General features: G+C 44.3%; 1 protein-coding gene across 2 annotated transcripts in view; it reads left to right on the plus strand.

Annotated features, from left to right (window-relative positions):
* Positions 1-26,708, plus strand: part of CACNA1C (calcium voltage-gated channel subunit alpha1 C) — a 607,732-nt gene that overhangs the window by 493,404 nt on the left and 87,620 nt on the right. Inside the window, exons 20-28 of one of the 2 annotated variants that reach the window (XM_065403340.1) lie at positions 2,870-2,929; positions 6,890-6,996; positions 8,966-9,053; positions 9,521-9,628; positions 10,194-10,246; positions 10,354-10,500; positions 11,802-12,003; positions 12,434-12,592; positions 19,755-19,865. In XM_065403340.1, coding sequence (XP_065259412.1) covers positions 2,870-2,929; positions 6,890-6,996; positions 8,966-9,053; positions 9,521-9,628; positions 10,194-10,246; positions 10,354-10,500; positions 11,802-12,003; positions 12,434-12,592; positions 19,755-19,865 — 1,035 coding nt within the window. Of the gene's footprint in view, positions 1-2,869; positions 2,930-3,070; positions 3,131-6,889; positions 6,997-8,965; positions 9,054-9,520; positions 9,629-10,193; positions 10,247-10,353; positions 10,501-11,801; positions 12,004-12,433; positions 12,593-19,754; positions 19,866-26,708 lie in introns of both variants that reach the window. The other variant, XM_065403334.1, reaches the window with a different exon arrangement.

Below are 26,708 nucleotides of genomic sequence, written 5' to 3' on the forward strand. Positions count from 1 at the left end.
TGGGGAAAGAGGGCAAGAGCAAAGGGAGACAAAATGTTTTCTATGGGGATTTTGGGTAGGACAGGTTACAATAAAACTAGGATCTAGAAACATATGTTGGATTTCAAATAATCCTTCATTTTTCAAGCCCTTTTAGAACTTCAGCTCTCTTGCCATGTGCCTGCCTTTCACTTGAGAAACTCAGGGCTTAATTCTGACCTTCCTTATACTGGCATAAATCAGAAGTAACTCTCTTCAGGTCAGTGCAATCACACTGCTGGAAACCCAGGACTACTGAGATTAGAATGGGCCATCGGTATTTGAGTGCAGACTGTAAAGCTATAATCAAACTGGAGATAAACCCCGATAAGTGTTAAATGCCTCTACTGACCAGGCTGTGGGGGTCATTCAGCCCAGAAATGCATTCTAATCTACCTTTCTAAAAGCTCTTATTAGCCCTCGTAGATGTTCACTGCTCTCCTGAGTTTGCTTCGGTTATTCTGGGTTGGCACAGAACCCAGAAAAGTCAGCAGTTGTGTGTGAGACAACTTTTTGGAGCTTTTCCAGTCTAGTTCTGAAAGAGCTTGGAAGACTTTGACAGTAGCTAAATGTTTTGTAAAGCTTGTTAAAGCTTAATTTAATGCTGAATGTTCAACTGTCCCTCAAAAACACACACACGCACAACACAAAGTCTGGTTAGTGGAGGCATAGTACATGTTCCTGGGTTTATCTCAGCTTTTATCATAGTTTTGCATTTCACCTTTAAGGAGAGCACTGAAGAATATAATCTGACCTATGTGATTGATTACCCACTGGTGCATTGCTGAATGTACTTACTATGGAGGCCTAAATGCATGTCGGCTCTGCAATTGACATACCTGGGGCAGTATTTCCACAGAAGCTCTAGTAGGAAGCTGTAGCTAAAGGGGATCCAACAGTTACTACTGGATGAAGAGCTGGAGGTTTGGGGCAAAATCTTGTCTTGCATACTTTAACCCAGTAATGTTATATGAAAATCTCTGCTTAATTTTTGCAGGTACAAGTGTTTAAAATGCATCATGTAAGGGGACACTGGCAAGATGTTAGGGTTGCAAAAGTGACCTGCCTTTACAGTATGACAGTAAGATTGTACCCTGCCCTGCACAGGGTGACATTACAAGCAGCCTAACTCCCTTTCTGCATCCACACAGGGACAACACAGTCTGGTCCATACACTATCCTGTGCACCAGGACTCTACAGGGCTATTGCCGCTGTTGGCAACTCTCCAAAGTGGGCAAAGGATAGTGGGGAGACCCTGTCTCTGCACTGGCCAGTGGAATGGACCATACTTGCCATCCTAGGGTGGAGCAGTGGCTGTGTTCTCCCTGTGTTCCCAAGGGCTTGTGCCCTTAATGCACAAAAGAAATTTGGTGCCTAATTCCCAATTTTGGGACCACTGCAATGCACAAAACTCCTGCTGAACCATGGAGGGGCCTAAACTCACTCGGGACCTAAGTTTTTGCATTAAAACTTCTCTACGCACCCAAATTTCTGCTTCTGAGTATGTGCACTGCTGCCTCCCTCTAGGCATCTGGGCGCCTTTCTCCCACCTAAGCCCTAAAGCAATTCACAAATGGTAGGACAGGCATTCGGCTGCCTACGTCATGTGCAGGGCCCAATCCAATAGGCATCCCCCTCTGGTAAATTCCTACAAAACAGCCAGGAGGCAGGGGAGGACTAGGACCTCCCTCATATGACTCTTTGAGACAGACAGAGAGCATACAAGCACAAGAGTGACCTGATAGCCCAGAGGTTAGAGCACCCACATGGGAGACCCAGGATCCAGTCTCCCTGCTCCAGTGATTCATTAGTTACCCAGAGTTCAACAGGAGAGACTGAGAAGCCCCACATCAGAATATCCCAGAGCCCAATAGTTAGAGCACTCACCTAAGAGGCAGCAGATCCCTGTTAAGATCCCTTTTCCCCCTCAGGCAGTCCATCTCCCTGCTACTGAAAGATTATATGTTTACTATTTCTTTGTCCAGTCCAGCTTTACATTTGCCAAGTGATGAGGCTTCTCCCACTTCCCATGGCAGACTATTAAATGTAAAGTTTAATCAAACTAGCAAGACAGTAAGCCAAAGAGAAGACATTCACAATCTGCACTGCTAATAATGCAGTTGAAAGAAAAGGTTTGGGGGACTGCAGGAGATTTGACTGTGACATGGATATTCTCCTTCATCTCAAATATATAGGGTCAAATTCTGGTCCTATTGAAGTCAATGGCAAAACTCCTATAGCTTTAATGGGACCCAGGTTGATCCATAGTAAGATAACCATGTTACCTGCTTTGGATGTCACTTTACACCTCAGGACCTGCCATTCTCTCTTGTGTCACTCTAGACAAAAAGCTATGATTATGTTTAATTTGTTTAATTTATATATTCTCAGCATAGAGAAAAAAAGAGCAATAGCTGCCCCTGAACAGCAATTTGAAGCCTTTTTTCCCTCCACTGTAAAGGACACAGAAAAACTTGAATGGAAGTTAATAAAAAGAAATCGCATGTTTTCCACTGAGACACCAGATATCCTTGTATTCTCCATTTGGAAATGTCTTTGGGAAACCCTTGAATTCTTTATAAAATTTAATTAAATTAAAAAAATATTATTTTGCCTCCGAAGCCACATGGGATTGTAACTCTCAGCAAAGATTTCATTAATATGCTGCCTGTATCCTGTACCAAGAACTTCATTGTATTCAACAGGATGTTCTTACCAAACCATTTCCCATCTATTCCTTCCTGCCCTCCTATTAAAAGACTTGTGCATTTTGATTTTGAATGGTGATTTCTCATTCCAGTGATCACTCACTGATCTACCCTTCCACCCCTATTCCCTTTTGTTTTACAGATTCTCTTTTATTTTGATATAGTTTTTACTGTCATTTTCACCATTGAAATTGCTCTGAAGGTAAAGTCCCCATCTTCTCTACCATTATTATCTGTCACTTATAAGCCTACTAGTTCTCTGCCACTATCTGTTGCTAACACACACGCCTGTTTGTATTGGGTCACGCTCAGTACCACTAACCCGATTGTGCTTATTTTTCAGATCCTAGGCAATGCAGACTATGTCTTCACTAGTATCTTTACATTAGAAATTATTCTTAAGGTAACCAATCTGAGCAATACACTTCTCTCTCTCTCTTTCTCTCTCTCTCTCTGTCTTTGTATCACTTTAAATCCCATTGTTATCTCCACAGACAGGATTTTCTTTTGTTTTTTAGCTTATTGGTAGTTGTCTACGCTTCTAAACAGATCTTTTGGCCAATGTTGATATTCAAATGACATTTGCTATTTAGGACCAGTGTGAGCATGATGCTGCATTGGGGAGTCAATATGAAGGGATGATTCTTTCAGGAAATATTAGACAGGGACAAGAAAAGGGCAAACAGGCCAGAAATTTACCCCAACAGTTGCCAATCGTTTCAGGACAACAGTACATGTGTACCATACTAAGAACCATGAGCATGCAAGCCTCTCACATGTGGAACTCACACTGCAGAACGGCACTGTGTGAACCAATGCCCTTCCTCCCTCACACAGTTTGGCGTGTCAAAACCCAAAGTGAAGCTCTGAGTTTTACACTGTCATGAGATTGGAGTTTGGAGCAGTCAGAAGTCCCTTGTGGCTTAATGGCAGATAAATAGCAGATTGCCACAGGGGCCCAGCACAGAAGCTCATTGTTAAGGTCTGGAGGAGGAGTCTAGAATACCAGTCACTAAAGAATGAAGGCCCATAACTGGGATGGGTACTGGTCGCTGAAAATCTCTGATCCAGAGAGTGAAACTGCCTGGCTAAAATACCCCCTTCTGATTTTCAGGGGAACACCCTGGCCACAAGGAAATGGAACAGGAGAATAGTTTGGCAATGAAGAAAATAAAAATCTGTTGCCTTTGTCTTAACTCTCCTTTTCCCAAAACCTAATATTTTAAATAACAGTAATCAAACAATGTCCTGGCTCTCTAGATGCAGGGTTCAGTTGCCAGCTTGCTTTTTACTCAATGAACTGGTTTTAAGCGCTAGTGGATGGCAGCATTCTCCTTGGAGCTGCTGAGATCTCATAATTCAGACAGCTAATACAATATCCAAATGAACACTGGAAGGGCAGGATGCTCCCTGAATGTTAGGAACTGGGCTTGTCTGTTTGGCTTCAAAGCACCAAAACCACAGTGCTGTCCAGAGAGGCTCACACTTTTTGTTGTGCTGCTACGTACAGTGTGTGTGCCCATTAAATCTAACACCCACCAAAAAAAAAAACCACGTTAAAAAGGAAAACAGCTCAGCAGCAACATTAAATATAAGTTTAGTACAAGCTTTAGCTCTCTGTACAAGGGCACCTTCAAGCCATTTGACTTTATGGTAGTATACCACTAATGGCCCAGTCCTGCTCCCACTGATATGAATGGCAAAGCTCTCATTGACTTCAGTGGGAGTGGGATCAGGTCCCAACCTTTTATCTAACAAATCCACTAGCAGAGTGGTCTGCTTTCCCCTGGAGGAGTGAACCTTCTAGTAACTATATCTGGGATTCAATTCTGGTCCCATTGAAGTCAATGACAAAACTCTTGTTAAATTCAGTGGAACCAGAATTTCAACCCTGGGCTTTTTCCAGGTGTAACTGATAGGAGAGCAGGGACTGAGCACAGGGTTAGGAGTCAGGAAATCCTGAGTTCTAATCCTGTCTCTGCTAGTGTCCTTTAGCTTGACCTCAAGACAAGTCACTTAATCTCTCAGGGCCTGTTTCTCCACTGTCTTGCATCTTGTGCAGTCTTCTACATGAGTACCAAGTAGGTGTAAAGAGTTGCCTTGATTGGACCAGCACAAATGACTGTACAAATCTCAAGACAGTGGAGAATTTGTAATTTGGGGCTGATAACACTTCCCTTCCTCACAGTGTTGTGATAACCGTTAATTAATTAATGTCTGTACAATGTTTTGAACATATAAAGTGCTGTATAAGCAAAGACTATAATTCTTTAAATCGTTTAAAATGGTATTGCAGTTGCTTTGGTCAGTGCCACAAGTGGAAAGCAGACACTGGATTATACACTCTTTAAGTAGCTTCCCTGAATATAGTGAAATCTTCCAACAGGCAGTAAAGAACCACTGTTCCTACAGTACTGAAACCCAGCAGAGCTTCCCATCCTGATTTCAATGGTGTCTTCTTTCTTTCAAGATTGCCATACAAAATACAAGCAGTAAAGGGCATCTTTACCACCTTTGTCATGGCAAGAACCCTCCCTTTCCCCAGTCAAATGTGTTCATAAGTATAAATTCTAAATTGAGGCCAGAGTTTATACTCCCTTCCCTTCTGAGTCCTGTCTGACTGATTGATTGGTAGGCAGTTCCTAATGTCGTGGATGTTTGGTGAATAAAGTCATGCGCTATATCATGCTGTCTTCAGCGCTCCTTTGACTGGAATTGCCCTGGGTAGCCAGGGCTGGAAACTGCTAGGAAGTACACTATCTGGACTAATAGCAGGAACCAGAGGACCCATATAAGGTTGTGTATCCTTCACAATCCAACTGGACTTAGCCTCTGATTGTTCTTCTCCTGCTTTGAGCACCCTGGTTAAAGCTAATCATTTTTAGAAACCGCAATGCTAGTCTCATCTAGTTGTGTTTTGAGATGGGTCTTGCCCATAAAATTCAAATCAGGGTCTGAACTTTCCCAAAAAGATGCTCCCTTTCTGTGGGACAGAGGGAATTCTAAGGCTCCAGAACTGTATTTATTGACAGTGTAAAAAGAGAGAGGTCTGAACCTAAACTCCGGGTCTAAAAACTTCTGGACTTCCCAGATTTCAGAGGTTTTTAGGCCTGGAGTTTTGTTCAGACCCATCTGTATTTACACTCAATAAATACAGTTCCAAAGATGGAAAATTCCACCTGCCCCACAGAAAGGGAACATTTTTTCACAGAATCTCGTTGTTATTCAATAAAATACACCTTCTGGGGCAGGGAATCCCTCATATAGGAAGTGGAATTTTAATGTTCCAAGAGTGGAAGGGGCTCCTGCTGACTGTTCTTCCTAGTACAGAAGCTGTAGTCACATTGTCCCATGGAATCTTTCCTTAGGATTTGTGAGAAAGGAACAGAGGGAAGAGAGGGGAAATATACAAGCTTCATTTCTTGAACAAAATTACAGGGACCAAACTGGGGCTGAACTTGAGGGAAAGCAAGTAGAGAGGACACAGGATTGAGTTTCTGAATCTAGGGAATGAACCAAATCAAAAGGGAATTCTGCCTACCGTTTCAGCCCTGGCCTAAATCATAAAATCCCCAAGTGATTCAATTGTTGTTCTCGCTCAGAGGGAGGAGGTCTCAGCTGTCCACTCCAGATGGTATTGCCCAGGAAAATATCCCAAGAAACAGTCCCTTTTTATGTAATATTTTTATTCAGCCTAGTCCTGGAACCTTTATAAAATGCAGGCATCTTAGTCATAAGTGCCTTGCCATTAAAGATAAAGGGGAAGGCATTTGGTTGCAACGAGTTGTTTTTGCAAATATTCACTGTGTTGCTTTGCTATTTCTAAGTGAACTTTATGTTCTCTGTATGCTCTAATTCCGAGGAAGAATTACTGTTGGCCCCAAATGAGCACCCTCTCCCCAGATGGCTGGACACTGGCTTGAAACTTTTCCTCATATATTCTCATGATAGTTATTTTACCCTCTCTCCCACTTCATTTTCTTTCCACTGGGACCCATCCTGTCCACTGGGGTTTTGAGGTAAAATGATAGGGCAATATTTTTAATGCAGCATTCTTAATATATACACCTTGAGCATAACAAGTTGGACTTGGTCTGAGAGATGGTCCCTGAATAGCTGCTAATGGCAAAGTTTGCTTGTGTTTCCATGTGCCTCCCCGCAGATGACTGCATATGGAGCTTTCCTCCACAAGGGCTCCTTCTGCAGGAACTACTTCAACATCCTAGACTTGCTGGTGGTCAGCGTGTCTCTCATCTCCTTTGGGATCCAGTGAGTGAGCCATTCTTGACTGAGATAATCCACTGGTCTGTTGGGAGGGCGGGAGGGGGAGGGGAGGTACTAGATGGATTGTGTTGGCTTGTCTGTACAAGTTTTTATTTATTTTTTACACTCCCCTGAACAACAACAGTCTTCTTAAAGCCTCAGAATTGTTTTGCAGACTCGTTCAGGAAGTGGCTCATACTAGCAAGGCTCAATACGAATTGGGTCATGCTGTCTGTCGGTAATGACCTGGAGCGGGAGATATCGGAGATAGCAAATGAAAGAGAAGAGTGTAGTCCAGCGGTTAAGATAAGGAACTGGGAGTCATGAAACTCTCGGGCTTTCACAGTGTTACTTCAGGAGAGTCTTTATACTGCCCTGTGATTCAGTTACCTCTTCTGTAAAATGGGGTAATATAGATCTACTTCACAGAGGTGTTCTTCCTTAAGGAATGCTTGCAAGGCACTTTGAGAGCCTAGGGAGAAAGCTGCAATAAAATTACAAAATTGTTGTTGTTGTTGTTATTACCCAAGCACTCCTTCCATAAACCTTACCAAGCGTATGGAACCACTTGGTTCTGTTAGAACTGTCTGCCTCACATGGAAGATCTGAGGATAAAGCCAGGGTAGTTCCTACATAACAAGAACCCAGCTGATCCCAAAGCAACTTTACCTTGTTCCTATTATGCAAATAACAGCTTCCTTAGGGCCTGATCCAAAGCCCATTGAAGTCAGCAGAAACATTCCCTTTGACTTCAGTGGGTTTTCTATCAGCTTCTTAATAACTGTTCAATGCTCATTTTGGCCATTATCCCCAGCCCTTGTAGAGCTTGTTCAGGCTCTTCATATGCTAGCAAAAGGAGAATGTTCCCAAAAGCTGTAGGCGGGGGCCTGACACCGTACAACTGCAGGAGGGATTCTTCATCGGGGCTCACTCCTGCATGGTGCTGACTGAGCCCTCTGCCCTAGAGGTAGCAAAGCACTCATCCACATGCTTAAAGTTAAGCATGTGAGTAGCCCCACTGAATTCAAGAGGACTATTCATCTGCTAAAAGTTCAGTACATGCTTAAGTGTTTTGCTGGATCAGAACCCAAATGCTCAGCACCTTGCCAAGTCGAGCCCAAGGTTGGATGAGGAACCTTTAAATTCATGAGACACCAAGAATTAACTGATGTGCTCCTTTCTTCTTTTAGCACGTCAGCGCTGTGCTTCTTTGTGCCCTTATCTTAAAATGTCTTGCGATGATTGCATCTTGGCACTGTTTGCCATTGCACGTCTGTCGTGTATTTGGCAGCTTGTCCTGTTCGAGAGAGCCCTCCCTGTGTTCTGATCGTTTTGTGAATACAATGGAGATGGCTAACGATAGAGGGATGTACCCTGGGACTCTGATCAAGAGGCAGGGCTCACCTGGACATTTCAGTAGGGCAGCTTCCCATCCTATCTCAGGGCTTTCTGAAGTGCTTCCTAAAAGCTCCTTCCTTTCACAGAAAGTTCTGAAACATGGCTAAAATTACATTTTACAAAACTAGATGTATTCTGAGGAGAGTATCTACCATTCTTGATGTCTCTGAATTATATATTTATTCACATCAAGGACTGTGTTTGAATGAAATGATTTGTAAGGAACTTGCTTGTGTGTGCGCGCACACGCGCGCGCATGACTTCCCTCTAGTATACTAAATCACATTATGATAATCTGCGTCATAAACCCTATACTGCCAACAGCTAATGGAGATTCTCCTTTAGCCAAAATTGTAGTAGCCTATGCCTTTGAAGCAGAAAGTACCGAGTTCTACCCCTGTTGCCACCTTGATGCTTTCAGTGGCATGGCATGCAGCAAAGGGATGACTCTGAAGTGTTGGGCGGCCTTGGATTTCTTACACTATTTACAAATGGGAAAGAGTGGGTGAACTGTCCCCTCAGGTAGGTCACTTCCTATTGTTACTGTAAAAGCTGATGTACTGCTACTCTCTTCCAGGTCCAGTGCAATCAACGTAGTGAAGATCTTACGTGTCCTGCGAGTGCTCAGACCGCTGAGGGCCATCAACAGAGCCAAGGGACTAAAGGTTAGAGAAATCCTGATCCCCACAAGTAGTTCTCAAGGCTAGAAACCCAGGTTACTTCAGTCAAGAAGTATCAGCCTTTTAACACCGCTTGAGTAGTGTTTAAAGGGTTACTGACAAGGTTGGAGGGCCTAATGCACTAGCTTTGGGTTGGTTTGCAGATAGGTGGGCTGTGCTTCTTGCCTCCTCTCTATCAGCCAGGTCCCTTCACCTGACCAGGAAGGGTATTCATATAGATGAGGATCCTGCTGCTCTCTGAGCCGAGTTCTGGTCTTTTCTACACTTTTCTGCCTGCTCACAAGACTACAGCTCACAGTCCAGGGAGTCTTTTCTTCCTGTCCTGAGACACCACTTTATGGAGCTTGTAACCTGGGATTCTTATATTTTTGCTGAAGCCTTGGGCTTCTCCAATAGCGACAGCAGCTCAGGATGGTTCCTCCAGTTACTCTTGCCCCATCTTTCCTTTGCAGCACGTGGTCCAGTGCGTATTTGTAGCCATCAGAACAATCGGAAACATTGTGATTGTCACCACTTTGCTGCAGTTCATGTTTGCCTGCATTGGAGTTCAGTTGTTCAAGGTAAAACCATTGGGTCCATTCATTCATCCATCCCACTGAATCATCTTCTCTGGTGGCCGGGGGGAGAAACGTAATGTGGTGAAGTGTAGGGGAAAGGGGAAATGGAGCTTTGCATGGAGCAGAAACCATCCTCACTACTGTCAGATAGGAGTCCTGGGTTAAGCAGTAATCCCCCAGGCTCCCATTAGCCAAGTTCCGAAGACATGAGACCAGGCATGTCACAAAGGTGACTCATTAAACCTCAGGTCATGAGAACCAGGAGCAGCACTTTGCCACCCTCTCCCAGAAGTTTGTGGCATAACATCAATAGCAGTGGGGCTTTTCTCGGGGAATGTCCACATCCATGTCTTGTACAACTGAAGGGACTCCAGATGAACGCTGAACGTTCCATCTGTCCTCTCCCTTTGGTTTCTCCTTTTATACCCCACCCTCCTGGCACCAGTTGTTACTCAGCTCTTCATGGAGGCACATAGTCAGTTAAGCAAAGAGAAAGTGCAGTCTCCTTGCTACACTGATCAACCATAATGAAGGGAGACTTCACTCCTCTTCTCTCATTCTCCCCAAGGGCAAACTGTATAGCTGCAGCGATAGCTCCAAGCAAACAGAAGCAGAATGCAGGTGAGTCCGGCCTTTCCCAGGCAGCTGCATTTCTCAGCTCCACTCTAACTGGGTCTAAGTTGAGAACTGAAAATCTCTCTTGTTTTCCTTCTGCCGTCCAACAACAGGGGGCATTATATTTCGTACAAAGATGGAGAGGTCACCCAGCCAATCATCCAGTCCCGCAATTGGGAGAACAGCAAGTTCAACTTTGACAACGTCTTGACTGCCATGATGGCACTCTTCACTGTTTCAACCTTTGAGGGCTGGCCAGAGTGAGTGCACAGCTGATCTGGGGGACAAAAGGCTTGGTGATGGGGAGCAGTGCAACTTCCCCATTCATTTCTAAGGGAAAATCAAAATCTAACCATTAATCTTCCCTCGTCTAAATTTTCATGCAGTGTTGCTTAACAGCTGCCACACCCCAGCCCAGAGGTGGCTGCGTTTCAGAGGTGGGTGAAGTGATTCCTATAATATCCCTTATCATCCACTCAGCAGAGTTATGAGTGGCTTAATTAGTGTTTGTAAAGTGTTTTGATATCTTTAAAGGAAGGCGATAGAAAAGTGCAGAGGAGAAGTCGTAGCAGCATTAGTATTTCTGTATATGAAGATTGTAAACTCCTTGGTGCCAGGCCTATTGCCCCTTTCACCCTTTCAGCTCTCAGCAAATACTGATGAGTAGTAGAAGCAATATTAATATTTTGATTACTACTGATTAATATTAACATTATTATTCTTTCAACCAAGTGAAAGCAATTGTTCCCATTTTGACTGTTCCAGTTAGATGCCCAGTACTAAATGCTTGGTATTGTAGAATACTATGTGTATAATAGCTCCCTGCCATGCCATACTTTATCTGTGCTGTGAACTGCATGTGAGGCACATTATCAATAGTTACGGAGAATGGTGAGTTTTCTCACGGGTCCACCCCACCAGTGCCAGGCTGGTGTGAAATGCGACAGCACAGGCCTGTCCATGCTGGTGAGACACGAGATGTCTCACAGTTCCATCCTGTGTGTGCCAGGGGGGCCTGGCATCTCTCTCAGTACCATTCCATCAGGGTGACTCAGGCATAAGCTGTCTCATGGCCCTACCCTGTCCTAGCCAGGCTCAAGAGCTTTCTTTTGTTGGTGCCAGCATGACGTCAAATAGTTTAAAGTGCCAAGATCATGCTTCCTTTCAGAACGCCTGTGAACAGCATCAAACTAGGACCAAGTTCCCAACAAATTGGACTGTTCCTTCTTTATCTGCACTATGTTAAATGAAGGGGCACATCTTCTATTTTAATCTTTTAAAAGATTAAACTACAGATAGCCCTGAACCCACAGCAGAGTTGAACAGATAAATTAAGATATAGATCTGAACTTTCACAAAAGTTTGGGAGTCAGATCAGGAGGTTGAGTGTGTGTCTTGTCCCTGTATAAAACTAAATCCTTTTTCAATATTAATAAAATGAGAAGAAAATAGCTAAAACTTGGACTCCCACCATCTTACTTACATAGCCCAGTGGGGTGTTGAGAGACAATTATGTTGGAAATTTTCTAAGTGTCTGCATTGGGTTTCTCTTCACCTTTAGGCTGCTGTACAAATCCATTGATTCTCACATGGAGGACGTGGGACCCATCTATAACCACAGGGTGGAGATCTCCATTTTCTTCATTATCTATATCATCATCATTGCTTTCTTCATGATGAACATCTTCGTTGGTTTCGTCATTGTCACGTTTCAGGAACAAGGAGAGCAGGAATACAAGAACTGTGAGCTGGACAAGAACCAGGTAACTTATATCTGCATAGTGCAACCAAAGGCATGAAATACTAGCCAAAGGAAATGCACAAGGGCTAAAATAGCCAGAGTGGAACACAGAGGGCTATCAAACGGATAAAGCACTATGCTGTCTCTATTTGTCATCATTCAAGAACCAGGTAAAATAATTTCTTCTTAAAGGCCCATAGATAGAGCCAAATTCTGCTGTAACACCCGTGCAACCACACTGACATCATTGAGGTTGCATGAGTGTAATTGAGGGCAGAATTTGGCCCACAGGAAGTACAGATGGTGGTTCCAGTAAGTAGAATGTATTTATTTAGATTGTGATCTAAAAGAAATTACATACCAAAAAAAATTGTCATGGAAATATATTAATTTTTTATACATGAGGCAACCCACCTACCTTATTTTTTTAATCTCTCCTTTCTCTTTAATAGCGCCAATGTGTTGAGTATGCCCTGAAGGCCCGCCCCCTGCGGAGGTACATCCCTAAGAACCAGTACCAATACAAAGTGTGGTATGTGGTGAACTCCACCTATTTTGAGTACCTGATGTTTGTTCTCATCCTGCTGAACACCATCTGCCTGGCTATGCAGGTAAGTCAGAGATCAGAAAGCACCATAGGTGTGTGGGTGGGCAGACCTTCAGCTGGGAGGATGTGGGAGTCTGGCAGGGCTTTAAGTTGCTCCCCAGCCTATAACTCCCCTGGGGTGAGAAGGAAAAGACCTGACTCTCTTGTTTGTTAAAGACATTGGGCCAAATTCATTCCTGGTGAAACACCACTGAAACCATGAATCTGGCTCTCCTCTTCTTTCCAAGAGGGCACCAATAACTTAATTCTGTTTATCCTCAATTTAAAAAAAAAATAGTAAAGTCACAGTCCAATTAAATGGTAATCCAAAGAACAAATGAATTCACAAGCCACAGACAGAATCCTCTGAGAAGTAGAGGTGGGCCTGAACCAACACCGCAGATATAAATACCCCTATAACTCCAGGGTGGGCCAACACCCAGATCTGAACTTTGCATCTCACCCTTTTCCCAGTTGGAAAGAGAGGACAAATATCTGGGGAAGAAAAGAAAGAGGGGGGTGGGAATGGAAGGGAAAAAATCACTAGCATCATCTTTAGTCTGTGGTCTGTTCTTGCATTGCTGAATGAAGACTAGGACGTTTGAGTTCACCATGAGAACACACCAAATACCACATTGATGGCCACATATTCAAAGGGGCTTCATCCCAGTCTTCTACATCATGGGTGCAGTTTTAGGTTTTGCACCTATGCTATTTCACAACAAAGTTATTGCCCAGTGTGTCAACTCCACATTGTGTGCAAAATTGCATTTGCTCATGCAGGTCAGGTAATTAGGTCCTTATATTTGCAGAGGATGCATTTGAAAACTCAGCCAGGGGGTTCAAATTCTATCCTTGGATGTGTATTTATGGCAATGAGAGTCAGGCACATACAATTAAGGGCAGAATTTGTCTGAAAGGATGAAGTGTTGTAGCAGAACTGCAGCCTATTAGGACTACTTCCTTTCCTTCCTGGAGACTTGCTGTGTTCAAAAGCAAAGCTTCTGGAAGCAATACCAGACAAGGAAACTAATTAGTGATATAGTGAGAGGTATAGTACTGTCATGGATCAGAAACTAACTAAGAGACAGAAAACAAAGATCAGGAATAAATGGTCAATTGTCAGTGGCTATGTCTACACTTATAGTTGTGTATAGAGTACATACATTACACACCTCCCTAGCTTGGGTAGAAATAGCAGTGTAGACAGTGAGGCACTGCTTAGGTGAGTAGAGTAAAGACATGCCAGAACCTTAGGATATATACCCTACCCGGCTCTCGACACCCCCAAGCAGTGCCTCCCACATCTATGTTGCTATTTTTAGCATTGTTGGCAGAGCCTTTCCCTGCTGCCTACGCACAACTACTTGTAGCCTTTCACTGCCACGTGTAGCTACACACCATAGTGTGGATGCAGACTAGTTTTCATAGAATCATAGAATTGTAGGGCTGGAAGGGACCTTGAAAGGTCATCAAGTCCAGCCCTCTGCACTGAGGCAGGACCAAGTAAATCTAGACCATCCCCCTAACAGATGTGTGTCCAACCTGTTCTTCAAAATCTCCAGTGATGGAGATTCCACAATCCTGCTTGGAAGCCTATTCCAGAACTTAACTACCCTTACAGTGAGGAAGTTTTTTCTCATATCTAACCTAAATCTCCCTTGCTGCAGATTAAGCCCATTACTACTTGTCCTACTTTCAGTGGACACGGAGAACAACTGATCCCAGTCCTTTTTATAACAGCCCTTAACAATTTGAAGATTGTTATCAGGACCTCCCTCAGTCTTCTTTTCTCAAGACTAAACATGCCCAGTTTTTTCACCTTTCCTCCTAGGTCAGGTTTTCTAAGCCTTCTATCATTTTTGTTGCTCTCCTCTGGACTCTCTCCAGTTTGTCCACATCTTTGCTAAAGTGTGGTGCCCAGAAGTGGACACAGTACTCAGGTGAGGCCTCACCAGTGTCAAGTAGAGTGGGATAATTACCTCCCAGGTCTTACCTACATGTATTAACTCCTGTTAATACATCCCAGAATGATATTAACCTTTTCTGCAACTGCATCATATTGTTGATTCTCGTTCAATTTATAATCCACTATAACCCCCATATTGTTTTCAGAAATACTACTGCCTACCCAGTTATTCCCCATTTTATAGTTGTGCATTTGCTTTTTCCTTCCTAAGTGAAGTACTTTGCACTTGTCTTTATTGAATTTCATCTTGTTGATTTCAGATCAATTCTCCAAATTCTCAAGGTCATTTTGAATTCTAATCCCATCCTCCAAAGCCCTTGCAACCCTTTCCATCTTGGTGTCATTTGCAGACTTTATAAACATACTCTCCACTCCATTATCCAAGTTATTAATGAAAATATTGACTAGTAGCGGACCCAGGACTGACCCCTGTGGAACCCCACTAGATACACCCTCCCAATTTGACAGCAAACTATTGATAACTACTCTTTGAGTACTATTTTTCAACCAGTTTTGCACCCACCCTATAGCAATTTCATCTAGACCAGGGGTCGGCAACCTACGGCACGCATGCCAAAGGTGGCACGCGAGCTGATTTTTGATGGCACGCGGCGGCAGGCTGAGTGTCTCAGCCCGCCGCCGCTCTGGAGTTTCCGCCGCCGGCTCCTGCCAGCCAGGGTCCCGCTGCCGGCCTGGGTGAAGGAACCCCAGGCTGGCAGTGGGCTGAGACCCCGACTGGCAGGAGCCAGCGGCCGAAACCCCAGAGTAGGGGCGGGCTGAGACACTCAGCCCGCCGCCGCTCTGGGGTTCCCGCTGCTGGCCCCTTGCCAGCCAGGGTCCCGCCGCTGGTCCCACTCCCCTTGCTTCCGGTTGCAGTTCCAGCGCAGGCCCCCTGCCAGACAGGGTCCAGGCCTCCGGCCCTGCTCAGCCCTACCAGCAGCCAGCTCCACTCACCTCAGCTGCCGATCTGGGGTTCCAGCCCCTGACCTCCTGCCAGCCGGTTAACAACGGATCCCTCAGAAGCCTGTGTGCAGCTTAACGTATCCCAATACCTGCCAGACATTGGAAAACTCAGCAAGGCAAAGCAAGGGCAAGGATCACACTCAACTGATAAGATCTGCATTTTAATTTAATTTTAAATAAAGCTTCTGAAACATTTTGAAAACCTTGTTTACTTTACATATAACAGTAGTTTGGTTATATAATATATAGACTTATAGAGAGACCTTCTACAAAACGTTAACATGTATGACTGGCATGCGAAGTCTTAAACTAGAGTGTATAAATGAAGATTCGGCATACCACTTCTGAAAGGTTGCCGGCCCCTGATCTAGACCCTAGTTTGCCTATGAGAATGTCATGTGGGACTGTGACAAAAGCCTTACTAAAATGTTCACTGTAGTGTGTAGCTACACATGCTGCCTCCAGTGTAGACAAGACCAGTCTGATACCCCCAGGTTCCATACTAGGACCATCGTTGCTTAATATGTTTATCAACTACATACACACAAAATCAACATTAAAAGAACACTATTAAGGTTGCAAAGTCAAGCACTCTGTATTAGGAAGTGGCAGAATTAAGGTTGTCTGTTCAACCTTAATTGGGCCCCCCCCTGTGCGTATGCATTATGAGTAAGGCTGTTTTAGTCACGGGTATTTTTAATAAAAGTCATGGACAGGTCACAGGCAGTAAACAAAAATTCACAGTCCGTGACCTGTCTATGACTTTTACTAAATACCCCTAGCTAAAACTTGGGCAGGGGGACGGGCGGTCCAGGGGCGCAGCGGGTGCTGGGTAAGGTGGCCTGGGACCCCGCTGGTGCTGGGGGGCTGGCAGGGGCTCCCTACCCAGCTCCTTGTTACCCTGCAGCTCCGAGGAGGGGCCGGGGGCTCCATGCGCTGCTCCCAGCACAAGCCCTGACTGTGTAACTCCCATTGGCTGGGAACCGCAGCCAATGGGAGCTGCAGGGGTGGGGCCTGTGGTGGCGGGGTCTGTGAGGGCGGGCAGTGCACGGAGCCCCCTGGCCCCTCCTCTGCCTAGGAGCTGCAGGACTATGCCAGGGGGAGCTGGGGAGCCCCCCACCCCAAGGTAAGCGCCCCCCGCACTTCCCTGCCCCTAGCCCTGAGCCCCCTCCCACACACCCAAACTGGTGCTGCTGGCCGCTGCAGAAGTCACGGAGGTCACAGAAAATCACGGAATCCGTGACTTCCGAGACCACCGTGACAGACTCGCAGCCTTAATTATGATACAGTCTTTAATTACATGATCACGTGTGATTTTTTTTCCACAGGCTCCCAGGCTCCAAGTGCTAGTCTCCCTCCCCAGTCGCCTCATCAAATCTCAGTCTCCCCACCCACTCCCCAGTTGTCTTCCCCTGTCTCCCTCTTCCTAGAGCCTAGCTCCTTATCCCAGTCCTTTTGCCTAGCCAGTCCAAGTTCCTCCCCTGCACCACAGCTCCTTGTTAGATCTCTCTCCCTGCTGCACTGTTCCCACCACCCATACTTGTTCCTAGTCCCATTCTCTTTATCCAACCAGTCCCAGTTTCTCTCCTCGCCTCCAGTCCCAGGCTCACCAGAATCCTTGTCCCAATTTATTCCTTTTTCTCCCCTCTGATCTGGCTTCTCTGTGCATTCGAATCAGACAGTTTCCTCCTCCATGCTGCCTGTGTGCCAGCAGGGGGATCACTGAGTGCACAGAACAGACAGACTCCCTCCTCTCAGCACAGTCCCCACCCCAACCCAGAGGGGCTGGGAGCAGCAGTCACACAGGGGTTATGTCTATACAGCAACTAGACTCCCGTGGCTGGCCCATGCCAGCCAACTTGGGCTCACAGGGCTTGGGCTGTGGGGCTGTTGTATTGCTGTCAGGGCCGGCTCCAGCTTTTTTGCCGCCCCAAGCAGCGAAGCGGAAAAAAAAACAAAAAAAAAGATAAAGCCGCGATCGGTGGCACTTCGGCGGCAGCTCAACTGCACTGCTTCATTCTTCGGCAGCAATTCGGCGGCGGGTCCTTCGCTCCGAGAGGGACTGAGGGACCCGCTGCCGAATTGACGCCGAAGACCCGGACATGCCGCCCCTTTCCATTGGCCGCCCCAAGCACTTGCTTCCTTCGCTGGTGCCTGGAGCCAGCCCTGATTGCTGTGTAGACTTCCAAGCTTGGGTTGGAGCCTGGGCTCTAGGACACTGTGGGATGAGAGGGTCCCAGAGCTCAGGCTCCAGTCCAAGCCCAGAAGTCTGTGGGATGAGAGGGTCCCAGAGCAATGAAAGAGCTCCACAGCCATGGGTTTTTCTTTGCTGTGTAGACGTAACCAGAGTCCAGCTTCACTCCCCCACCCTCCCCAGCCCTGAGTTGGAGCATGCTTAGTTGCTCTGTTTGGATGGTGCATGAACAGTCTGGTCAGCACTAGATGACGAAGAGATGGAACATCTTAACTAAGGATGAAATCTTTGACATTCTAGCTGCTAAAAGTCAAAGAAGTCTCTACTGAGCATGTGCAAACTGCAATTTTTCAAAGACTTATAACTTGGCCAAATTTGGGCAGATTTTCACAGACACACCAAAAGGCACGTCTTTGATAAAAGCCAAACACAGACACACCCCTCTCCCCCCCCCAAAAAAAATTGCAAGTCCCTTCCCCAAAGCATGGAGAGATACTAGAGCTTTTCAAAGAAAAGATCACCAGAATTTTTTTAAATGGGTAGAACAGCATATTTTTCTCTAGCCTTGGTCTCAGACGAGCTGAACTGTTTTGGGCTAAAAAAATTCCAAATAATTCAGCCTGAGCCAGATGCCCAGCATGGAAAGTTTCAGCCCAAATGGTTAAAGTTTAGCCCAGTCTTATAAGCAACTGAAAACGGTCTTATAATGGGATGTGTCAGGCAACCTTAGCAATGGGCAGCACTACTACCCCACCTATAATGATCTGGTCAAGAGGATGAACAGTGAGACGGAAAATTTTGCAGTAGACACATTATGTGGGTTATTGAAGACTAGAGAAGATTGGGAGTAACTTCATAGGATCCTAATGAAGCTAAGTGAATGGGCAACATGATTTCAGATATAATTCATAGTTGACAAATGCAAGGTAATGCACATTGGAAAGAATAATTTGAACTACTCATGTAGATTGTTGGATTCTGAATTAACTGTAATTACTCAGGAGCAAGACTTGGCATCGTTGTGGACAGTTTAATGAAACCTCTGTGAAGTATGCAGCAGCAATCAAAAAAGTAAACAAGATGTTAGGAAAAACTGGGATAGGAAATAATATTGCAAATGTAATTATGCCCTTACGTAAATCAATAATGCATCCTCTACTGGAATACTGTGTTCAGTTCTGCTAACCCCCATCTCAAAAAAGAAGATATCCAGAGACAGATGACAGGAATTATTAGGTGCGTGGAAATACTTGCATGTGAGGACAGATTGAGACTGATTGCTATAGAGAGGGGACATGCTAGAGGGATGCACAATAATGAATGGTCTTGAGAAGGTAAACGGGGTGCTCCTATTTACACTTCCTCATAATACAAGAACAAGGGCACATTTAATGAAACTGAAATGCAACAAATTTAAAACTGATCAAAGGAAATACTCTTTTTAGCCAACATACCATTTACCTGTGGAATTCACAAGGTGTCATTGGAATAAAGAGGTAAGTAAGGTTAAAAAATGATTGGCTCCATAAGTACATTAGATAGGAATTAAAAAATTAGGAATATAAACCCTCATGCTTCATAGCATAAGCCAACCATTAACATGTGGAGCCCCAATTTAGTAAAGCATATGAACATATCCTTAAATCCATCCCTAGTCAGCAAAGCATTTAAGTACATGCGTGTTTTGTTGAACTGGGACCAGAGTTAAGAGGAACCTTCCTGTTTGAGCAGGTTCTTTCATAATGGCCTATTATGCCATTTCTGTCAAGTTCCTGTGAAGCTTCTGATATTAGCAATTGTCAGGAACAGACTACTAGACCATATGTACTGCTGGGTTAGTCTAGTATGACAATTCCTGTGTTACAATCACAAACTAATCCTAAAGAGATCCACATCCAGTCTTGCTCGACCATGAAGGAAAGTTATTGCTGTGAATGAATTTAAGGAGAGGGGAGTCATAAACCTGAAAAAATATGAGCAGTCCTCTTTAAGTGGGGGATGCAACCCTGTATATTCAAACAGCCCATTCTTCATAATGCTTCTGGGACGCTTGTTTTTCAGCACTATGGTCAGAGCTGTCCCTTCAAACAAGCCATGAATATCCTCAACATGCTCTTCACGGGTCTCTTCACCGTCGAGATGATTCTGAAACTAATCGCCTTCAAACCCAAGGTAGGTGTTGTAGATTGGGAATTTCTCTTCCTGTGTGGTGGGAGTGAGGAGAAAATATGTAATAACCCTACCCCACCCCCACAGTCACCACCCAGTAGCTGAACTGGGCAGTTACTCTCTGGATTGGAGTCTCACCCTGTGTTTGGAAGAGCTTTTCTCAGGAAGAGAGTAGACACATTTAAAAAGAGCAGTGCCTTTTAGGAGAGGAAGATCCTGCTCCTTCATTATTATGAAGACATGGTAGTTACTCTACAGTTAAGGCTACAGCATGATTTCCATATTGAATGCTGATCTAACGCTCTCTCTAACTTTCCCAAAACAAATTTTATAGCCTGAAACATCTCCTGATTAGTCCCCAGGCCACAAGTGATTTTAAAGAAAAGTGAAGTTAATCAAACATGATTCATTTTGAGTTATGGTACTTGGAAATTTTTCTTTGGGTTTTGGAAAAAATATTCTAATTGATCTACTCACAGGTCAGTTATCAGTCTGCTCATAGTTCAAAATGGCTGGCAAATTGGCCTATACACTAGTGCTTTGTGAGGATTACAGCACAGGGCTGGTTTGGATAATGTTAGTTTTGAATTTAATCATTTATTGTCAATGTTGGAAACCCCATCAGTTCCTGTATCCAGAGATTATTACGTTCACAGGAGCTACACATTCCACTAACATAATTATACCAGAAGGAAAGTTGTAATTTACAAGCTCTTCCAGCTAACCCAACACAGCTCTTAAATTAAATGAGGCCTTCATCTTTTTAGCGTAGCTTCAGCTACATTTCATGAGGTCTCAATATGGCATTAACAAAGGTGACAGTCTCCACCATGTCCAACAACCAAGCTTGTCTATTCTATTGAAAGTTAAAGCACCACCCTTCACCAACCTGTCATCCTTCTTCCCCTCAGCAGTGCAGTAACTTTCTGCGCACACTCCACTCAAACCAATATCTCTCTCCAGCATCATCTCTAAGTTGGTTCTCCCTCCCACCCCAGCACCTCTATCCCCTCTCCCACCTTTTTCTATAAGGCCTTTTAAAAGGTAGAGGATCGAGGAAAGTCACAGTCTCTGCCCTCAGCCAGCCCAGAATCTCTCTCCCTTCTCCCATCATTCTCTTATAGGTACCACTCATGAAGGTCACAAGTTTCATGGGTTATGTTCGAAATCTTGGTACTTTTGTGAGGTCTCAAATGTAGTGCTTGTGAAAATTACAAGCATCACCAGCTGTACCAGCAGAGCTTGTAACTTCCAATAGGCACTAGGCTTACAAGTTTGTGACTTTGCCACATATGCTACCGTAGAAATTCTTCTAAGTCCAACACTTTGTAAAAACCTTATATGCATATTATATGTGTAGGAACATACCTCATGCATTTAGTAGCATTCTTCTGCTTAGATTCTGCTTCGTTACACTCTTCAAGCTTTGCTATGGGCTCTGATCACCGTGAGTTTTAAAATAACCGAGAAGATTTCTAAACTAAAAACTTCTCTGTGACCTAATTAAAGATGAGATATATGGCATATCTTTTTAACACTCTTTAACATGGACTAGAACAACAGGGTTTTAATAAAGAGTCTTGAAAGCCAGGACATTCTCAGTTAAGGTCCCAGCATCAAACATAACTCTGCCCCTACTCATGCTGAAAGAACAGCCAGCTACAGGAATACACCATATTAAAGATAGAAACTAAAAATGCCTGAACACCAAAAATTAGCCCCAAAACTTAATTTAATTTTAGAGGCCGTCAAACTGGACGATCACAGTGGTTCCTTCTGGCCTTGAAATCTATGAACCAATATCTTCAGAGGGGAAAAAACAGTAAAACAGGGCATTTGCCCCCAAAAAATCACAGTGGGGAGAATGAACCTATGGAAATTGCTAATACAGCGAAAAGCTTGCCTTAAGCAGCATATTAATGCTGATTTATATTCTGTACCAGTGCAGTGATTCTGTAAATCTTAGAGCATCAAATGTGTTCTGCAACAAAACTCCCAGTTGCCCTCCTTTTTATCACAAAGGTGTGACCTGCAAGCCTGTAGAACTGCCATCATGCACTGCTCCATCTTGATTCAAACTGCCTGCCAAAGAAGGACGCCACCTACTTCTAGAAGGCCTCTTGGATCAAGGTGGACCACTGCGTGATGGGATCTGTAGTCACTATCTCTATGGGCCACGTGGTACAGCTATAACGTGCTGCTCTATTTTATCTATGTAAATTGGGCACAGACTTCCAGTTCTGAGAAAGATGGTGGTGCAGCCCTCACTTAGGCAGGGGCTGGGCACCGACTACCATGAATGGTATAAAAAATGGCCTGCAAATGGGTGGTTATCCCTAAGGGGTTATCTGAACAATCTGAGAGATGAAGAGCTTTAAGATACAGTCACCCTCCTCTCCCACTGAAACATCCCAAGTTCCCCAGCAGAAGCTAAAGAGGGGATTTTAAGTGCATTAAGTTTTCCCAAGTATGAATGACTAGCTTAAATACTTACGGGGTCTCTGTTGTAGATGGAATTGGCTGCCATTTCCAGAGCAGTAAAGCCCAAACCAATCTTTGATTAAGCTGTTTTGATGTTATGCCTAAAGCCCAGTCTTTTCAGGCTGAGGAGTTTCTGAAAGTGATAGAGCAGTTACTCCTTTATGACTGACTGCAGAGGAGTAGGAGACATAGATGGGGACCTGAAGGTATCATGCTCTCAGCTGAGCAACAACAGGAAAGGCTTTTAGGAGAGGACAATGCGGGAGAAATGAGTGTGAGAGAAGCAGCAGCAGGCCTGTCACAGAACTAAAGCTAGGGTGTTTGCTCTAGGGAGCACTCCACTTTCTACAGCTGCTGGTATTTCTGAACCCAGCAAGAGGCACCATATAGGTAATGTAACTACTGCTGGATGTTGGGACGTTGTCAGATACCTACGCCTCTTACAGCCACTCCCTAAAGGATAGTTGGAATTGGAAAGGAATGGTCCCAGCATCTCCCAGTAGTTATAGCTAATCGCAGTATCTCCCAGGAGGGGTCCCAGCAGGAACTGTTGAAGGAGCAGTTACTATGTGGAGCACACAGCTGCTCATTCCTTTTCACGAAAGAATAACTGAAGAGAATGAGATAGGTGCTGTGGCCACTAGGGAGCTCATAATCACTGTGGTCCCAGCTTCTCCCGCAGGAGTCACTGTAGGGAGTGCACAGAAGTGGTGGCCATGTAGAAGTATAGAGCTAATGCATTCCCAGTCTCTCCCTGCATGAGTACCATAGGCAATGGGGTAGTAGTGCTGGCTGAGGGGAGTTTACAGATACTCCTATTACAGCTGTTTTTCGCTGGCATTTCTGTGAGTAATAATGAAAGGCATATGGCTCTTTCTGATTCTGGTATGTATTTTTCACCATGTCCGCAGACCCCTAGCATTATTTATCTCTTGGCCCCTGTTTTTTTGAGGCAATGTGCCCTGCTTATTCAGCTCTCTTGATAGCATAATGGAAAGGAAAAAACCCAAGGAGGAATCAGTTCCATAAGCACTAATTGTGAGCACAGACTCACCCTGGCATAGGGAATTTACTTGTATAATCCTGTGCTGGAGCTACTTCTTGCATTAGAGTAAGGATTCAGTAATCAAGAGGCTATTCTCTGGGATGGGGAACTACGTTTAGTCCAGGATCTGGGTCCTCCTCTTAGTACTATTCCATGCTCTGTAAACAGTATTTGAAGTTGGTAGAAAAACAAGAGGTTTCATAACTAAACACAGCCCTGGCACTGGGAATGCTTGGCTTTTGCAGCGAATCTGTACTTCGTCCTTCTGTGAGCAGTGCTATCTCTTTAGTTAGCCTCTGTGGGGGCAGGGCAGTCTCTGTCATTTATGCCCAGCTGTGGGGGTAGTGCCGTCTTTCAGCTGACACCACTTAGTAGGAGCAATACTGTCTCAAGCCCATGTCTTTAGGCGTGCAATGTTTTTCTGGAGGAGAGGCACAGATCTCTCAGGTTTTATCAGTGTAAGGCAAACAGCCCATCAGCATCTAACCTACTCCAGGCATAAAGAGGGAATGAGAAGTAAAGGATTTGCTAATAGAGAGATTTGGGATGATTAGGGCTGCTGATAAGAACACATCCACTGTGTTCCTTGCATCTCTGTGCAGAGTATTAACCTGCTGCTCTGAAGTACGACTCCCAAATGGACCTTGAGTGTTTGTCTTGGCCGAGTCCCATAAACTGATTCAAGATTAGTTACTCTGAACAGGCAGGCAGTTTAAAGAGATGTTCTTGAGGCTTGGGGAACAGAGGGGTTCTGGTGTTTGTGTTTCTAATTTATAAAAAGCTCCAGCACTCTGGTGAGCTTTTTGTGATGGTGCTTCTAGGGTTTTCTCTTTAGAACTCAGAGTCTAGTCTGAAATGTTTACACACGTTTGTGCCCCCTGCCCACAACACACCCATAATCTGCCTAGGCAGACATGGCATTAAACACAAGGGAACAATTTAACTGCTAGTGCAGTCAGGGACATAAACTAGTTCTATAGCCCTTTACATCAGTAGATCTCAAAGTGCTTTATAAAGGAGTTCAGTATCGTGGTCCACATTTTACAGAGGGGGCAACTGAGGCCCAGAGAGGCAAAGTGACTGGCTCAAGGTCATCCAACAGAGCAAGGAATTGAACGTGGGTCTCCTGAATCCTAGACCAGTGCTCCCTCCACTAGGCCACATTGTCTTCTGTGAAGAGGCTAGTAGTAATTTCAGTGGACTTTTTCCCACTTATGCCACCAATGACCTTAGCCACAATCAGTAGCCCAATAGGTGTCTTTAACTAGAGAAATGAGATGGGCTTGAGTCAGATCCCCAAATGCAAACACCCCCAAGCTTTGTGGGAATTCAGATCCAGGTAGAAACTCAAAGATAGATCATTGACTCTATAATGGGCAAAACTGAAGGCCTGAATGCGAACATGCACATATACATGAACTTTGGGAAAATGGGACTCTGGAAACAAACTTTCCAGCTTAACCTGTCTCTAATCTACAGTAGAATTGTATGAATAAAAGGCCTGATAAAGAACCAAACAAATCTGCCACTCATTAGAAATGTTGTCCCTTGGAGAAGTAAAAATCCATACATCCATATGTTCCCCTACGCTCATGTCCTAAGCCACAGTCATGGCGTGCATCAGCTGCATGTCACCCTCATTGATGAAGCTCCTACTTGTTTCATAACCTTATACCAGAAGATACCATCACCGCTAAATATTGGTACTGGTGGACTGTTTGTTGTTTTGCTGTTTCAACATTAAGACTGGCCTCTCAAGAACAGGAGTACTCTCCTTTTCAGAGAGGAAGGTTCATTTACTGGAGCTGTCTTCTCTCCCTGTTTCATGAAAAGAATACATTTTATAACTCATGCAGGTAGAGAAAAAGGATGAAGAGTAAAATTAATCTCTGCTTTAACTCTGTTGGCTTCATTAGCGTTTCAGGGAATGAATATAGGGATGAATTTTCCCCAGTGAATCCTGTAACTGTCCAGAGCCATTAGGAAATGGTTTCTTTAATTGCTGAGCCTTTCATACGTGCTTGTCTTCTCGGAAAATGTTCATTATACCCTCCCAGAACCATTTGTTGAGTCAGAAATAGGATCCTAGAAAACTGAATTTCTACTACCACTCTCTTCCTGGCACTAATTCAGATGGTACTTCAATGGAACTACTCACATGAATAAAGCTAGGCATATGTTTAAGTACCTTGCTGAATCTGGGCCCATGTGAAGAAGGGGAATACTGGGGATTTATCTCAAGGAATCATAGATATTAGAGATGTAAAAGATCACATAGTCCATTTCCCTTGCTGTCCAATGTAGCAGCCAAAACTTCTCTCTCCTTGATGGTTATAGGTAGGTGACTCTCATGTCCCCCATAAATCCTCATATAGCCAAGCCAGGCATATTTAGATCTTCTAATTTTTTCTTTATAAGATCATTATGTCAGCCCCATTGCTGCTCTTCTCTGAGTTCCCTCCCTTTATTGACATCTTTTTGGTATAGAGGTGTCCAGAACTGAATGCATTACAGTAAATGAGTTTTGCATTCAGTGCAGGATGTACACTTCCCGGGCAGTTCCAGGAAGGATTGTGACTTTCTCTACACAAGGGAGTCCTGCCTACTAGTCCATCCCTCAATTCACTAGGAAACCCTCCCATTCTCAGCCCTAATTGATGCATTCTTCAACATTTATTAATAGATCTACTTTCTCTCTAGTATTTCTTTTTCTCTGGGTATATTTGGCCATCTTTATTCCCCCTTTAAGCCCTTCACTTAGCATTAATCATACATTTGATGCTCTTATATTTCCTTTCACGCCTGCAAACTGACTCATCTGTTTTGGTTCCCTCCTGACTACTCCATTTCAGTGCAATTCCTTTTTTTACACTCAGATCTTTGGAGTGTCTTTCGCTAAGCCACATTGGCTGCTTCTCTTTCCTTGCATTCTTCTTTTTCAGAGAGATCACAATCTGTTGTGCCTTGGTTATGACATATTTTAGGATGCTCCAGCCTTTGCTCATGCTACTGAATTTTTTACACCTTCCCATTGCACCATTCTCATGACGTTTCTTAATTTTTGAAATCTATCATTCTTTGTATTGCTGCATTCTTGTCGTCTTAGAAATATCTATCTATCATAGGCTGTTGAACAGGCATCAAACACCAGAAGATTTGAGCCCCTCTGTCATATCAAGGACGCTGACACACCTGGGAGGATCAGATTAAGGACCTTTCTACACTAATGCAGCCATGTCAGGAAACCTGCCTGCAACCAGGCTGTCTCCAGCCCAATTACAAATATTGTTCCAATTTGTAATGTAGACGGATTTCAGCTG

The sequence above is a fragment of the Emys orbicularis genome, chromosome 1 (genome assembly GCF_028017835.1).
Source record: "Emys orbicularis isolate rEmyOrb1 chromosome 1, rEmyOrb1.hap1, whole genome shotgun sequence".
Taxonomy (NCBI): Eukaryota; Metazoa; Chordata; order Testudines; family Emydidae; genus Emys; species Emys orbicularis.